The sequence below is a fragment of the Anolis carolinensis genome, chromosome 1, assembly GCF_035594765.1.
Source record: "Anolis carolinensis isolate JA03-04 chromosome 1, rAnoCar3.1.pri, whole genome shotgun sequence".
NCBI classification, from domain to species: Eukaryota; Metazoa; Chordata; class Lepidosauria; order Squamata; family Dactyloidae; genus Anolis; species Anolis carolinensis.
In genome coordinates this window covers 292,168,966-292,185,874 of record NC_085841.1, presented here as the reverse complement: position 1 = coordinate 292,185,874, position 16,909 = coordinate 292,168,966, and the positions used below count along the sequence as shown (strand labels likewise).

General features: G+C 41.7%; 1 protein-coding gene across 1 annotated transcript in view; it reads right to left on the bottom strand.

Annotated features, from left to right (window-relative positions):
- Positions 1-3,618: 3,618 nt before the first annotated feature.
- The window catches only part of pdhx (pyruvate dehydrogenase complex component X), a 72,417-nt gene continuing 59,126 nt past the window's right edge, over positions 3,619-16,909 (bottom strand). The window contains exons 10-11 of the mRNA XM_062967868.1: positions 7,461-7,525; positions 3,619-5,722 (exon numbers count right to left, since the gene is read on the bottom strand). Of these exons, the coding sequence (XP_062823938.1) occupies positions 5,458-5,722; positions 7,461-7,525 (330 nt within the window). The 3' untranslated portion in view covers positions 3,619-5,457. The remainder of the gene's footprint in view (positions 5,723-7,460; positions 7,526-16,909) is intronic.

Genomic DNA, 16,909 nt, shown 5'->3' with positions numbered 1-16,909 from the left:
TATTAGGAACTGTACATTCCCCCCCCCCTAATATTCCATGCACAACATATTTCAAATGCATAAAATATGCTGCACGTGAGCACATCCTATTTCAGTATTCTATCAGTATCAGCCATTGAACCTGCTCATGTTTTGAGATCTGCTGGGGAAGCCCTTCTCTCTCTGCCATTTTCCTTCCAGGTACATCTGATGGGAAGATGGCAGAGGACCTTCTCAGTGGCAGCTTGGAAAAATGGAGTTTGAGAGGCGGAAATGATAGCCATGTTTCATACTCAAAAGGATGGCACATTGAAGAGAGCGTAAGCTTGCTTTCTGCTGCTTCAGAAACTAAGACACAGAGCAATGAATTCAAATTGCAGGAAAAAAGATTCCACCTAAGCATTAGGAAGGAGGAATAATTTCCTGACAGAGCTGTTCGGCAGCGAAATATGCTATCTCAGAGCATAGTGTAGTCTCCTTCTCTGGAGGTTTTCAAGCAGAAGCTGGATGGTCATCTGTCAGGGTGCTTTGATTCTGTGTTTCTTGGCAGGGGCTTGAATTGGATGCCCCTTGTCGTCTCTTCTCACTCTATGATTCTGTGATTCTATGTTCCCTGGCCCTGGAACTTCCTTCCCAGAAGGGTTAGATTGGCACCTTCCCCACATCTTTTCAATAAACAGGTGAAGACTTTTCTGTCTTAGCCACATCTTGTTTGGGATAGATTGTTTAGATGGGATGGGCCTTTTATAATGTGCTGGATTTTAAAAAATCTTTTACTTTGTTGTATTTTCAAATATTTCACAATTTAACTTGTTTTAGAAACATGGTAAGTTTAATAACATCTTAGTTATCGATACCATTTTTGCTTTTGATACCATTAACCATGGTATCCTTTTGGACCGGCTCTCTGGGATGGGACTTGGCATTGCAGTGGCTCCGCTCGTTCCTGGAAGGCTGGACCCCGATGGTGGTGCTGGGGACACCTGCCCAGAACCCTGGCTGTTGAGTCCCACAAAGGTCTATTCTTTCCGCTATGTTTTTTAATATCTACATGAAACCACTGGGTGAGGTCATCGGGAGTTTTAGAGTTCAGTTTCATCTGTATGCAGATGACACACAACTCTCTTACTCGTTTCCACCTAAATCCAAGGAAGCTCCCCGAGTCCTGGATCAATGCCTGGCAGCTGTGACAGGCTGGATGATGGCTAACAAACATAAACTTAATCCAGACAAGACAGAGGTCCTCCTTGTCAGTTGTGAGGCCAATCAGGGTATAGGGTAACACTCCCTCTGGGAACACAGGTCTGCAGTTTGGGGATCCTCCTGGACTCAGTGCTGACCCTGGAAGCTCAGGTGTCGGCAGTGGCTGGGGAGGCTTTTGCATAATTAAAGCTTGTCTGTTAACTGTGCCTGTACCTCAAAAGGCCAGATCTGGCCATGGTGGTCCATGCTTTAATTACATCTCATATGGATTATTGCAATGCACTCTATGTGGGGCTGCCTTTGAAGATGGCTTAGAAGCTACAATCAGTACAAAGATCTGCAGCCAGGCTGCTGACAGGAGTGAACTATAGGGAATGTACCACCCCCACATTAAAGCAGTTTCACTGGCTATTAGCTTTTAGGTCCAATTCCAAGTGCAGGTTATCATCTACAAAGCCCTACATGGTTTGGGTCCAGCCTATTTACGCAACTGCATTTTCCCCTATGAACCTGTTTGGGCCCTACTCATGGCCCCACCACCGTCACAAGTGCAGTTGGTGGGGACAAGAGAGGGGGCATTCTCAGTAGTGGCCACCTAGCTTTAGAACACCCACCCCAGGGAGATTAGGCAAGTGCCCATACTCATGACCTTTAGGAAGGAAGTGAAAACTGACTTTTTAAACAGGCCTTTGACAATGGCAAAATGTAATACCTAGCAACTAACAATCGGATTTTATGGCTTATCTTTATCAAAGCAATGGCTGGGACTTTTAAAGTTGTTTAAACTGTTTTTATATATAATTGTTTACTGATGTTTGGGTTGTTTTGTGTTATTTTTTGTTATAATTTGTGTATGTTATCGGCCTTGTTTATATTATTAACTATGTTTTATTTTATGATTGTAAGCCACTACGAGACCATTTTTGGGAGATGGGGTGGGGTATAAATAAAGTATTGTTGTTGTTGTTGTTGTTGTAATGTATGATCCTTAATGGAATCTATATGGTTTTAGAGAAAGGCTAGTGAAAATTCTAACCTTACTGTACAGATATTGGCACAGGTTTTTGCAGACAGACTTCTGTAGCCAGACTTAACAGACCAGACTGGTAAACACAGTGCACCTATATCTTAAATGACTGGCTATGAGACCAAACAATTGTCTCACAGTGAAAAGGGCTGCTGATGGACTGCAGCTGGTTGAGAGTGCTGGCTAACTAGTGGCATGCATTCAGGTAAATGCTTGTCCTGTCTCGTTTACGGGTTTTCGTTGCAGGGCCCAATCTGTTTTTGGAAAGCCTCCCGAAATTGGGAGGGTTGTTTTCAGTTCTTTCGTTTGGGGCCCAAATATCAGCCCATTATTGCTTCCCACCCACTAGCTCCCCTTCCTGTGGCACTCGGTTGCCTGGCAGTCACTGGCAGGTGCATGCATATGTGGGCACTGCACTTCTTCTCTTTCTCCTCCTCCCTCTCTCCCGCAATGCCCCGCGTTCACTTACAGGAGTCATGGGCAGGCAACCCCACATCTGGATCTCAGCAAGCATGCTTTATCAGGGCGGAAGGAACCACTGCCCCTCCTTCCTTTCCACTCGGCAAGTGTGGCGGGCGGCGGGGCATGTGTGTGTGGTGGGCTGTGTCACTGTGCACTGTGCAGATGCTCAGCTGCAGGCAGGAACTGACAGGCGTGTGCAAGCTTTCCAGGTCTGCCTGCATGCTCCACGCCACACACTCTCTCCCTGGAAAGATTGTGTGTGTGTCGCGGGGTGCAGGGAGGTCTGGAAAGCACGTGTGCACCTGTCAGTGCCTGCCTGCAGCCGAGTACCTGCTCAGTCACACATCCTACCACACACACACACAGAAAGGAGGGAGGGGCGGTGGATCCTTCCGCCCTGATTCTGAGGTCTAGATGTGGGGCTGCCCAGCCGCAACTTTCATGAGTGAATGCAGGGCCTTGTGGCCACGAGAGAGGGAAGGAGGAGGAGAAAGAGAAGAAGCGCACACGGATGGAATTTTGGCTCCACACGAAAGCAGCTTTTGTGTCAGGCTGAGATTCATGTGGGGAGGGGGCTTCCTGTTTTGTGCTCCCAATTTAATGGAAGACACAAAAGAAATGGTAAGAAATGGTAATACGAATTTCGCGCACATGTCTATGGCTAACTAGACTTATAGAAAAACAAAATTTTCTCTATTCCACTATGAATTAGAAGCACCACAACATATAGAACCCACGACTCTGGGATTGACTGGGGCAATCCTACACAGATTTATTCCGAAATAAGTGCCATTAAATTGCAAGGGTCATACCTCCAGGTACAACATTATGGCTTCATACGTTCCTTTTCTGATGCACTTACATAATAAGAATGACTTTTTAAGGGGCTGCAACTCTCTGTAAAATCCCAGACAGTGATCAGCAGTATCTCCTTTTGATAATGTATATACAGAAAGAGTCATATATGTTTATTCATTGCACATCAAATTACATTTACACCAATTTGTTTCATTATCTACATAGGAGCAATTGCCATGTCAGAAATTGTGTACAAAGATATATGAGTATTTAACTAATTTGAAGCACTCAAGTGTAACCTATGTTAGACGGCAGATAAAATATTGTGTTATATATGTCAATTAGCACCATGAGAACCATATTGTCAGGATTTGTTTAAAAAAGATAGTTCTCTTTTATTTGATAATGTCTGGCAATATAGTAGATTCAAAAGATTTATTTTTAAGGCATAATTAAAAATGCAACCCACTCCATAAATAGACTTTCTGCAATCAATCACTTATACGTTTCAATTTTTGTCTTCTGTCTTAATTCTCTTTCTTTGTTATTTAACTTTGCTGCTAATATTTTTGTTTTGCGTTAATTGAGAGTCCAACAACTAGTTCAAATTGGTTAACCTGGTGTCTCATTTTAAGAAATTTCTTCATTGGATCTTCCGACATTACGATAATGTCATTAGCAAATTACTTTATTTTGTATTTTTGGTTTTTCACTTTTATTCCTATTAGAGCTTCATCTTAGTGTAAGAATATTAAATATGTATGTATAACTACTTACAGGTCTTCTCTAATGGTTTATATCTTTTGTAAGGAACAATTTCTTCTAGCCTGCTCCGATCTGATTCAACCTGCTAAAGAGCAGAAAAGACAATCCAAGCGAGGATATGAGAGTGGTACTCAATTTAGGCATGTACAAAAAGACTGACAGATGTGGTCTTCTTCTTTAGCTTCCATAAAGGAGATCCTCCAGCTTCCTAAAAGTGTTATACAGTCAAGGACCTTGTAAACATAGGAGGCTATAGTACAGAGGCATAGGCCCATACAGCTAAGGAACCTTGGGTTGGCGGGGTTGCCATGGGAAGTTGCTTTTCACTAGCTCCATTACACATAACCAAATCTGTATTTTTCCAATCCACAGACTGATACCACTGTGTGTAATATGTGTTATTTAGAGTGTACGAATTAGGGATACACTTAGTATAATCTGGCTAGATCCTAATACACGCCAAGGAGATTGGGAAAGCTTTAACTATGGGCAGGGCCTCAGTAAAAAGGTCAAAGTAATAATGATCAGGAAACTATGGGAAGACAAGTATTGGAAATTTAAATGCTTTGTTTAAGTTTGATGTGTATGTATGTATCGAAGTTAGTAATTAAGTCACTGAATTGTTTTGAAATACTACTATCTGTTTCCCTGACTTTATAATTTAGTCCTGGCCACTGGGGCACGTTTACTTTTCATAACTATTTAACATATTTGAATATCTATTGTAAGCAAGGAAACAACAGGAAAAGTTCTTTATACAGTTCTTGGATTATTATAGTTGATTGTTCTAATTGGAGCAGCTTTTTCTCTTTGAAACAGCAGCAATACTGATGCTGACTAATAGTTTACTGACTTCTAAGGCTGGCTAGACAAAGAAGACATTTTGCCTTCCCTCAGATAAAGTTTAGCCCTGAAAAAATGGACAAATTTGTTCCCTTTTAAAATTGTTTATGCAGACAAATCCACGAAGTCTTATCCAAAATACTCACATCTGAAACAACCACACTATGTATTTGAATGTATTGTGCAAATGCTCTTAAACAGTTTTATCAATTCAATTATTTAACAATATCTTAGCATATAGTAGCCAAGAAATCTTTCAAGTTAATTCAAATAAATAAACTATTTAATTGTTCATGTAATACTATTTTCTTCCTCACTTTATCTTCTTCTGTAGTTCAGTTCCCATAGTTTGCCAAGATAAAGGCAGAATCTTGACCACTTTAACTCAAGGCAAGACGGGAGGGATTTTCCAAATTAGTCTTCAGTTTTTCCAGAAATTTTGAGGCTAGTTCATCGTCCACTACTCGGCCGTCACTTGACAGTGTAATTGTCATAAGTTGATATTGATGAAGCTTCTCGTTGCCTTCCTCATCCACCACAAGTGCAAGTTCTGGCCGAGCTCGTCCTACAGCTAAGATACCGGCTTGAGGAGGATTTATGACTGCGATGAAGCTACTGATGCCAAACATGCCCAGATTTGAAATGCTGTTGTTGAAAGGGGAGAAAAAAGAAAGGCAAGAATGGTAAGCGTGAATAAAATACTCCAAAGAGATATCTTGGAAATTGCTAAGTGTTGATGCAGATGTAAGAATATAAAGAACCGAGATAAATTGGGTGAACAGTGTTGGTAGTTCAGCATTTTGTTCACACATTGATCCATCAACTGCTTATGGAAAGTCCACGAACAGTATAATAAAATGTTATAAAACTAGTATAACCAATGCTTTTACAATACAATCCCCTCAAAGCTGCAGGGCATATGTTATTAGACTTACTACAGAACTGTGAAATTGTGGATAATAGTGACCCCTGTTAAAATGAATGAATGGTGGAAGCATATCACAGAACTGTGCTGGAGGACCTAGAAAATGCCTCGAGACAACATCTTTCTAACATTTCTAGGATCTCTGGCATGACTCTATGGACAATGACAAATGAAAAGAAGGATACCATAAAATTGCACAGGAGAACCTAGAAAATGTCTGGAGATAATATATTTTTTCAGATGTGGGTAAAAGAAATTACAAGTTATGCTGTATTTCAAAATTTAGCATATGTATCAACCAAGATGTAACACTGTACTATAATATCCAATTCTAGTAAAACTTTTTGTTTTTGTTTTTTTGTTTTTTTTTGTTTTTCTTCTGCTGCTCCTGCTGTAGCTTTTCATGGTGGCAAGCAATCTAATCCAAATGGATTCCCAATCCACATCCCAAAGCAGTTTTTTGGGTTGAACAGCAGCTGCAGGAGGGAGTAGATTGACTAATACCGGATAAGTTGTATCCAGAATAAGTATTAGCATCATTTTTTTTCCAGGAAGGTTCTTTACAATAAGAAAGTAAAGGAGTCCAATTGAATCCTTAAAATTTGGATCACATAACACAAACACTGCCCACTCAAACTTTTCTGCATTCAAATGCCCCGTGGATATAGAGCACGTATGGGCAAACTTCGGCCCTCCAGATGTTTCTGGACATAAACTCCCACAATTCCTAACAGCCGGTAGGGATGTAGAGGGAAAAAACAAGTAACAAGATGTGACCTGACATTCAACCCATTCATCTCTATAATCTAGCATGAATGAATATGATTTAAGGCTCAGGGATAAAACTAGCCCGTAATATTGCTTATTTGCATTTTGTGAAATATACCTCCTATATCTATAAAAATCTATTGCCATAATGCTCATGGCTCATTTAAGGTCCATCTACAAAGGCAGTGTATGTTGACGCTTACCCAGAGTGGGGCACTCTGGATCAGCACGACGGCAGTCAGTGCCACTGGAATGCCACCTTATTTCCTGTCTCATTATTGGCTTAGCAGTGATCACTACTGTTGGTCATGATTTGTCATATATCTACTGCCACTGGCTGGAACAGCGTAGGAGAAAGGGAGAAAGGAGGGGAAAGGTAAGGCTGCCTGAGGACAGCGGGATGGCTGTGGTTGCTTCTGAATAAAACGGACCCAACTTTTCAAACCACTGCAAAGAGTGGATGAGCTCCCAAATTTTGGAGAAGCTCAAAGCATCCCATGACTTTTTTAAACAGCCTTGGCAGGCATCAGGGCAAATGGGCCCCGTGCACCATGTCCTTTCACCCCCATTCTGACTCATTCAGATGGGAGTTCAATACTTCATTTTGCAGACCTGACAAGATTCCAGACAAAAATACTTTGGAACAAGGATCATCCCACACTGCACCATAATTAGAAAGACTGAAAATACCTAAAAGAGCCTCCTTGGTACTCTTCTGGAAGCAATTTTCCATCTCTTGCTTTCTTTGCGAGAGCCTAAGACAATAAAAGTAATCATAAATTGTTTTTAACTGGCATGACTTTTTACAAAGTACAGTAGAGTCTCACTTATCCAACACTCACTTATCCAATGTTCTGGATTATCCAACACATTGTTGTAGTCATGTTTTCAATGCATTGTGATATTTTGGTGCTAAATTAGTAAATACAGTAATTACTACATAGCATTAATGTGTAATGAACTATTTTTTCTGTCAAATTTGTTGAATAACATGATGTTTTGGTGCCTAATTTATAAAATCATAACCTATTTTGATGTTTAATAGGCTTTTTCTTAATCTCTCCTTATTATCCAACATATTCATTTATCCAACGTTCTGATGGCCCGTTTCTGTTGGATAAATGAGACTCTACTGTAGATATATTTGTAAAAATAACTATACTTAACACACATATTATACTTACAGCAATATTTGAGTTAGAAATTAAGTATAATGAAGAATGGTTATGATTTCCGATAAGTTCTTCAATTTGTGACACCAGAGTTCATATAACTATTTTCTGGAAACAGGCCTCCAGTATACAAACAGACAAATCTGGGTATAGCACAGATTTTCCTTGTGATTCTTTAGTCTTTTAAAATGTCACAACATACTTTAAATTCTCCTTAAATAATATTTTGGCAATTATTCAAGTCAAGTAATACCTTGTCCACTGGAATACTGACTTTAATGTTATTGTAAATGTCTACAAATATCTAGTGATTATAGAAAATCCCAACCAATCACTTTCAAGCCATAAGTCAGAAGAAAATGTAAAACCTGGAATGTCATATTTAATGCTACTACAGTAGAGTCTCACTTATCCAACACCCACTTATCCAACGTTCTGGATTATCCAACGCATTTTTGTAGTCAATGTTTTCAAAACGTTGTGATATTTTGGTGCTAAATTTGTAAATACAGTAATTACTACGTAGCATTACTGCATATTGAACTACTTTTTCTGCCAAATTTGTTGTATAACATGATGTTTTGGTGCTTAATTTGTAAAGTCATAACCTAATTTGATGTTTAATAGGCTTTTCCTCAATCTCTCCTTATTATCCAACATATTCCCTTATCCAATGTTCTGCCGGCCCTTTTATGTTGGATAAGTGAGACTCTACTGTGTCAGGCTCACTTCAAAGGACCAGTCTGAACGCAGATCAAAGATAGCTGCTCTCAAATTCAATCTTTATTGAAGAATACATGACTTTGGAAAAGTCGAGAATGACCTAATGTTTACATACATCTAATTTTATCACTTCTGATGCAACGTAATATCACACGCAAATATCATCATCAAACCCCACCTTCGGGATCACATTTCTACCATGATTTCTATTCCCACACACTACAGCAATTATAATTGTTTATACTTTCAACTCTGAGTTCCCAGGCTCATTTTATCTCCTCCCGCCAGGTGCTTGCAGGGTTGTTTTATGTTATGAAGTCAGATTCAGGGCTTGGAAATTCAGCCCTGGGATCTGGCTCCATGACATGGCGCCCTCGTTTTCTTCGTCCTCCTCTTCGGTTCTTCTTTCATCATAGTTCTGAAACAAATCAAACAATAACTCTATGTGTCCATTTTGTCCAAAGTCCCCATATACTTTTTCAGTAAGCTGCGATGGAATACTGGGTGTATTTTCCCTAAACTTTTTGGCAATGCCAACTGGAAAGTCACTTCATTGATAACACCCTGTATTCTGAATGGTCCAATATATTTGGGGCCCAGTTTTCTTGAAGGTAGCCCCAATTTGATGTTTTGGGTACTTAACCACACTAGATCTCCTTTATTTAATTTATCGCCTTCCACCCTCTTTCTGTCTGCGAACGCTTTATACTTTTTGTGTGCTTCCTTTAAGGATGCAGTCACTTGACTCCAACATTCTAGCATTTGCGTTTTCCACTTCCCTGCCTCTGTTTCCTCATTTTCTGTCCACCTTGGCAACTGGGGTAAAGGCTGTATTTCATACCCGTAAACTACTTCAAAGGGGGTTTTATTTGTTGCTGAATGTATAGTTGAATTAAAGGCTAGTTCCGCAAAAGCCAACCACCTAGACCAGTCATTTTGTCTCAAGTTAGAGTACATTCGAAGGAACTGCCCAAGCGTTTGCTGAGTACGTTCTACCGCCCCGTTTGTCATGGGGTGAAAAGCAGAACTTAGACTCCTTTCTGCTCCTAGCATTTCCAAGAATTTTTCCCAAAATTTTGCTGTGAACTGTACTCCTCTGTCACTGACTACTCTACTGGGACATCCATGTAGTTTGTAAATATGATTTATGTACAATTCAGCTAGTTTCTCAGCCGATGGTAGTTTCGTCAGCGCTATAAAGTGAGCCTGTTTAGAAAACAGGTCTAATACTGTCCAAATATAACGATGTCCTTTGCTAACCGGCAGTTCTCCCACAAAGTCCATAGCTACACATTCCCAAGGTCTGGTAGGTTCCGCTACTGTTTGTAACAATCCCATAGGCTTCCCTCCTCCCGATTTATTTCTGGCACAATCATCACATTGAACAACATGATTCTTTATGTCCTTCCTCATTCCTGGCCACCAACAATGTTTTACTATTGCCTTTGTTGTTTTTGTAATTCCTGTATGACCAGCGCTCTGGTTGTTGTGAAAACGATGCAGAATCTTAATCCTTAATATTGCTGGGATATACAGTTTCTTGTTTACAAACCAAAATCCCCCCTTCTGTTCCCCCTTTTCTGCGTTGGACGCGATCCATTGATCTCCTTCATAAGACTGTTTAAGTTCATTTCCCCAGTTTTCTTCCCCGCCGAGTTCAACAAAAGCCGTGTCCTCCTTTTGGGTTTGTGCTCTTGTCCTGACAGCTAAGCCCCATTGTTTGTCAGAGAATATTGTCCCCTCTTTTGCTGTGGTTATGCCTTCGTGTTGAGGCATGCGTGAAAGAGCATCTGCCAAGACGTTCTGCTTCCCTTGAAAAAACTTTAATTGGAAATCGAATCTGCTGAAGTATTGCGCCCATCTAATTTGTTTGGGGGACAATTTTCTAGGAGACTTTAAATACTGTAGGTTCTTATGGTCAGACCAAATTTCAAATGGGATTCCGCTTCCTTCGAGGAAGTGTCGCCAGCATTCTAAGGCTTTTAATATGGCTAATGCCTCTTTTTCCCATATTGGCCAACTTTTTTCAGTTTCGCTGAACTTCCGTGACAAATATCCACAGGGTTTTAAGTTCCCATTTTGATCTTTTTGCAATAGTACTGCCCCATACGCACAGTCTGAGGCATCGCAATGGATTATGAAAGGGCTCCTGATATCGGGGTGTTTTAGGATGGGTCCTTCAGTGAAGCATTCTTTTAAGGTTTCGAATGCCTTTTGGCATTCTGGCGTCCAACTCAGTTTGGCGCCAGGAGCTTTCACTTTTGCTGTCTCCCCTTTCCCTTTTGTTTTTAAAAGTTCTGTAAGGGGTGCGGTTATTTGCGCGAAACCTTTTATGAAGGGTCTGTAAAAATTTGCAAACCCCAGAAATGATTGTAATTGCCTCCTTGTTTGAGGCACTCCCCATTCTTTCACATCTGCTACTTTAGCTGGATCCATAGCTAACCCTTCTGGAGATATCCGATACCCCAGAAAGTCAATTTGAGTTTTATTGAATTCACATTTGGACAGTTTTGCGTACAGCTTTGCTTCTCTTAGTCTCTGCAAAACTTCCCGGACCAATTTTACGTGCTTTTCCTTATCTTCAGTTACAATCAAGATATCATCAAGAAATATGAATACCCCTCTGTACAATAACGGGTGTAGTATTTCATTTATAAGCTGCATAAAGCAGCCGCCTCCGTTTTTTAACCCGAAAGGCAAAATTTCGTATTCAAAATGGCCGAATGCGCAGGAAAATGCAGTTTTCCAAGTATCCTCCGGTTTGATCCTTAATTTATGATACGCTTCAATTAAATCCAGTTTAGTAAATATGCTCCCTTTCTTCAATACGGTAATTAAATCCTTGACTAAGGGCATAGGGTATTTATTGTCCTTAGTAATTGCGTTTAAATTTCGATAATCAATGCACAATCTTAGGGAGTTGTCTTTCTTTCTCCTAAATAACACTGGGGCCCCGAGAGGAGAATTGGATGGCTTAATGAAGCCTCGCGCCAGGTTTTTATCAATGTATTTCCTCAATTCCTCCTTCTCCTGCACAGACATGGGATACACTTTTGGTTTGGGTAAGTTTGCTCCTGGGGTTATTTCAATTTCTACTTCTATATTCCTTTTGGGAGGCAATTTACTGGCCTCTTTCTGATTGAAAACATCCACAAAGTCTCTGTATTCAGGTGGCAATAGCTGTGGGTCTATTTCCCCTGCTTCATCTTCCTCGTCCTCCTCTTCTGCAATTTTGCTTATCTCCCATTGCATCTGCTGTTCTTTGAATGCTAGGCTTTTTCCTCTCCAATCTACTTCAGGATTTGCCTGTTCGAGCCATGGTATCCCTAATATTACGTGGTATGTGGCAATAGGTGCTATCACAAAGGATATTCTTCCTTCCCATTTGCCTATTTTACATGGGATTCCTCGTATTTCCTTTGTAGATACTTCCCCAGCAGCGACTGATCCATCTAGCTGCGAAAATGCAATTGGGGAGTCAAGCGCCATCTGCTGGCATTTCAGCGCTCCTGCTAACTCCGGGGTTATAATATTTCTAGAACACCCACAATCCACAAATGCCTTGCAGGTGGCCCGATTTTCTAGCCCTGAGAGGCAGATTGGCACTACTATCATGCGGTTGTCCCGACTCACCAGTTTTTCTGAAGATTCTGGGGCCTGCACCTCCTCTTCCGCGCGCCTCCCGGTTGCTGGCTTGGGCTTTGGGGCTTTTGGCGGCTCCCCCTTCCGGGCCCAGCATTCTGCTGCTCGATGGCCCGTCTTCCCACATACAAAGCATCCCGGTTTAGGTTTGTTGTCGTCTCCTCTGGAGGGAATCCCCGGCCTCCCTCCGGGTCTTTCCTGCTTCCTCGTTTCTCCTCGACCCCTCGCCACCGGTCTTTGCTGGCCGCTGCCGCTCCTGAAGCGCTTTACTTGGGCCAGGGTGGATTCGACGCGCCCCGCTAGTTGAATCCATCCCTGGAGCGTTTCGGGGTCGTCTCTGTGCGCTGCCCAGCTGAAAATCTCGGGGCGCAGTCCCTCTTTAAATAACTCCACTTTGGTCACTTCAGACCATTCTGGTACCCTTTCCGCGAGGTGAAGGAATTCCTCTGCGTACTCGGGCACTGTTTTGTCCCTCTGCTTTATTCCTTTCAGCTGGTCTCGAGCCCTCAATTGCTCTAGCCGGTCTCTGAACCGGTTTTCCAGTGCGGCGAGGAAGCGGGGCACTGACCTCAGGCATGGGTCGCGTCTGGCATGAAGCTGCACATACCAGCTGGCTGCTCCTCGCTTTAGTGTGTTGCCGATGGCTCGAACCCTGCTTGCCTCGGAGGGGAATGTGTGTGCATTGTCTTCCATGTATCCTCTGATGCTAATTAGAAAAAAGTTCAGTTCATCTGATTCCCCTCCGTATTCTAGTTTGAGATCTTCCCTTCTAGGCATCCATTCTGCAGCCCGTTGATGCTGTCTGGGAGGCATGGGGAAGGGTTGCATCAGGTTTCCTCGGGCGGCTCCTTGGAACACGCCGCGCCCCACTCCGGTGGTCATTCTGCGCGGCTCCCGAAAGTCTGCCGCCGCTGTCGGCTCTTCCGCCCATCCGCATACTGGCCTTGCTGTAGCCCCCTCATCTCGCCTTTCCTCGTCGTACGGCACATCCTCCTCCTCTTCCTGGATCCCCCGCTCCTCTCCGCCTTCGTCTGCCAATCCACTGGACCCGATCCCTGGCCCCAGTGGCCTTTCCACCCCGACGCCCATTCGGGGGGTTGGGAGCTCTGTTGGAGATGGCGGCCTCAGAGTTCCCAGGGCTCGCTGACGCTCCACTTCTCGTGCCATTCTGTCCCGGAACTCCAGCTCCCGCCAGTATTCCTCATCTCCCTCGTCCCTTGCCGCCACGGGACTCTGCGTTGACGCTCGCTGGCCCCTCTGGCTCCAATCTCCTTCTTTACTTGGTTCTCTCTCGGCGCCATATCGGCTGGGCTCCTTTTGGAGATTCTCTTCCAATAATGGCACCAATCTCCCCACGGTTTCCGACAGCCTGGATAAATTAGTTTCCAGGATGGATAACCGCAGGGCCACGGTCTCCGGCATACTTCCTCCAGATCCCCAACTGGTTTCTGCAGCCGCAGAGACGCCTCTTCCTCCCCTGGGAATTCTCTGGGTCACGCCGTTCGGCCTGGGGTACCCCGTAGAGGAAGCTATGGCTTGCAGCGTTTCTTCTCTCTTCGGCCGGGCCCCTTGCAAAGGCCTCTCTGCCCCATTTGGGCTTTGATCTCCTTCTTCACTCATTATCACTTCACTGCGAATTCCGCAGGAGGGTGAGAAATGGATTCTCGACTTTAATGTCAGGCTCACTTCAAAGGACCAGTCTGAACGCAGATCAAAGATAGCTGCTCTCAAATTCAATCTTTATTGAAGAATACATGACTTTGGAAAAGTCGAGAATGACCTAATGTTTACATACATCTAATTTTATCACTTCTGATGCAACGTAATATCACACGCAAATATCATCATCAAACCCCACCTTCGGGATCACATTTCTACCATGATTTCTATTCCCACACACTACAGCAATTATAATTGTTTATACTTTCAACTCTGAGTTCCCAGGCTCATTTTATCTCCTCCCGCCAGGTGCTTGCAGGGTTGTTTTATGTTATGAAGTCAGATTCAGGGCTTGGAAATTCAGCCCTGGGATCTGGCTCCATGACACTACTGTATATCTATATCTATTTATTTTCTTTTGGAGGGAACAACAGCCATGAAAATGTATCGTCTGTGATTTCACTTTTCATATTTCGATCCATCACATCTTCCCAATAAAAGTTTAAAACATATTCTATTCATATGATATGTCTGGAACTATATTTAAAACAACAAATGTCACTAATAATTTAAAATGCCATCAGAATAAATAAACAAATAAGCAGCTGGATCAGATATTTCAATTAGCATACAGTGCAATTATGGTTTGGAATATCAGCTTTGGCTGTTATGCCAGCTGCACACCTTCCTAAATTTGGAGGACCTGAAGATGGTAGTGCACGCACTGGTAACCTCAAGGTTGGACTCCTGCAATGCACTTTACATTGAGCTACCTTTGTACCAAGTTCGGAAACTCCAGCTGATTCAAAATAAAGCAGCCAGATTGGTTACAGGAATGTCTAGGAGTGAGCATATCACCCCTATCCTAAAGTCACTCCATTGTCTGCCAATTAGTTTCTGGGCAAAGTATAAGGAGTTGGTATTGACCTTTAAAGCTCTATATGGTTTGGGTCCAGGTTACCTACAGGATCGCCTTCTCCCATACAATCCTCCCCGAACACTGAGGTCCTCTGGGGAGCGTCTGCTCCAGACTACCAGAATTCAACTGGCAACCTTGACCCATAGGACCTTTTCATCGGCCGCCATGACTGTGGAACGATCTGCCAGTAGAGCTCCAACAGCCAGATTAGCTATTGGAATTTAAGACACAAGTAAAGATCTGTCTCTTTCCACAGACCTACTCAGACAGTTTTAATGACAAATTATAAACTTCCATTCTATGTCTAACTTTAGTTTTGTGTATTTTAATATATATTTTATGGAAATATGTTTTAATATGTGTATTCTACAGAGTGTTTTAAAATGATAATTATGTGTTTTGATTATGTGTTTTAGCAATGTTGTAACCCGTCTCAAAATATGAGGAGAGGTGGGTAAGAAATAAATTATTTATTATTATTATTATTGACAGTAACTTGCTGATGTATTCATATCCACCCACACCGACAGCTTTTACTTTTCTACATTTTGCTGTATTTATAGCCTAGATATGGAAAAAATTTAATTGACATTGTTATCATTTGATTTACACAAGATTCACTGTGAAGGTGTGCATTTTATGTATTACAAGTGGTAGCCATGCCAGTTAAATTCCTTTCAAGTCCCGGAATTTAACAAAACTAAATTTAGGTGGAAAAGGAGGGCATACTTGTGACTACTTCTGCAAGACAGTATATTTGGTTTAACTAAAAGGAAATAAAAGGCAATTTTGTCAGTTTTGATTTTCACAACTTATCCTTGGTGTCTTGAGGAGCAAATTTAACAGCTCTTCTCAATCTTTTAATAAGCAAATAAATATTATATAATACTACACTTTTATCACATGTCTTACAACTGATTGTACAATGGTTTATTATGCTTCTCATAGCTAAAATGGATTGCAGCAGCTTTGCCTACATCAGGATTATTAAAAACCAACATGGTTAAGTTAGAATGCATTTACGTTTTAGAATTTATGCAATTTGACGCCACTTTAAATTACATTAATTCTACAGTGTAAGTGCATGGTGCTATGCTATGGGATCATGGAAGTAAAGACTACTGATCATTTCATATACCTATATATATATTCATTATAGCAATGGTAGAAGAATTGGGTCTTCTTCCTTAAGGTATAATTCCCAAGATTCCCCACGATTGCCCTTGTTGGCTGGGGTTGCTGGGAGTTGTACTTTATCAACATCTTCAGGCATGCACCATTCCCTCCATGTATTAAACAATTTCATTTTCAGTAGAAGAGATAGAACCCATGTTTTTCTATGTTCTCTGGACAGATTTGAGGGCCCACATAATTTTCAAAGAAAGTCTATGAAAATATGCTTCCAGAGGATTCTCTACTGTCTTGACACAATGCCCAGAAAAGTCAGGGCTGGAATATCCAGTAGCCCAAAAACAACACACTGGTAAAGTTGCTCAGTCTGCATCCCCAACCTGAAAAAACCTGATTCTGGGAAGCATCTTTATCTGGAGGCTGAGAGTGCTGGAACTGTTCAAATTTGAGAACATTTCATGGAAAGTGATCAGGAGTCGCACACTGGTCATGGGTGGAGTTGGAATCAAGTCAAAGTAAAAAATAGCACTTCCCCATGCAACTAGTGAATTGGAGTAGTCTTTTTCAGGATGTTATTTAAGGCTGCATGTCCTCACAGCTCATCAAATTGTTCCCCAAGCTTGTATTTTCAGGATTTGTGTAAGAATTGAAGACATCCTTTGACTAAGGATGCAATTTTTTTTGCTTTGTCCCCTAAAGACCTCTTGGAGAATTTAATAGTTCGAGTGTTGGAAATCTCTTCCCAGACATGTAGAATCTTTATATAGGTTACTTGCAGCTTGACAAAATATTGCCAAAATGGGAGCCTTTGATGTAAGAGCTCCAGAGTGACAAATACTTAGTTCACATCTGATTAAGACACTAACACTGAAAACTAGTTTTATTTTACCTAC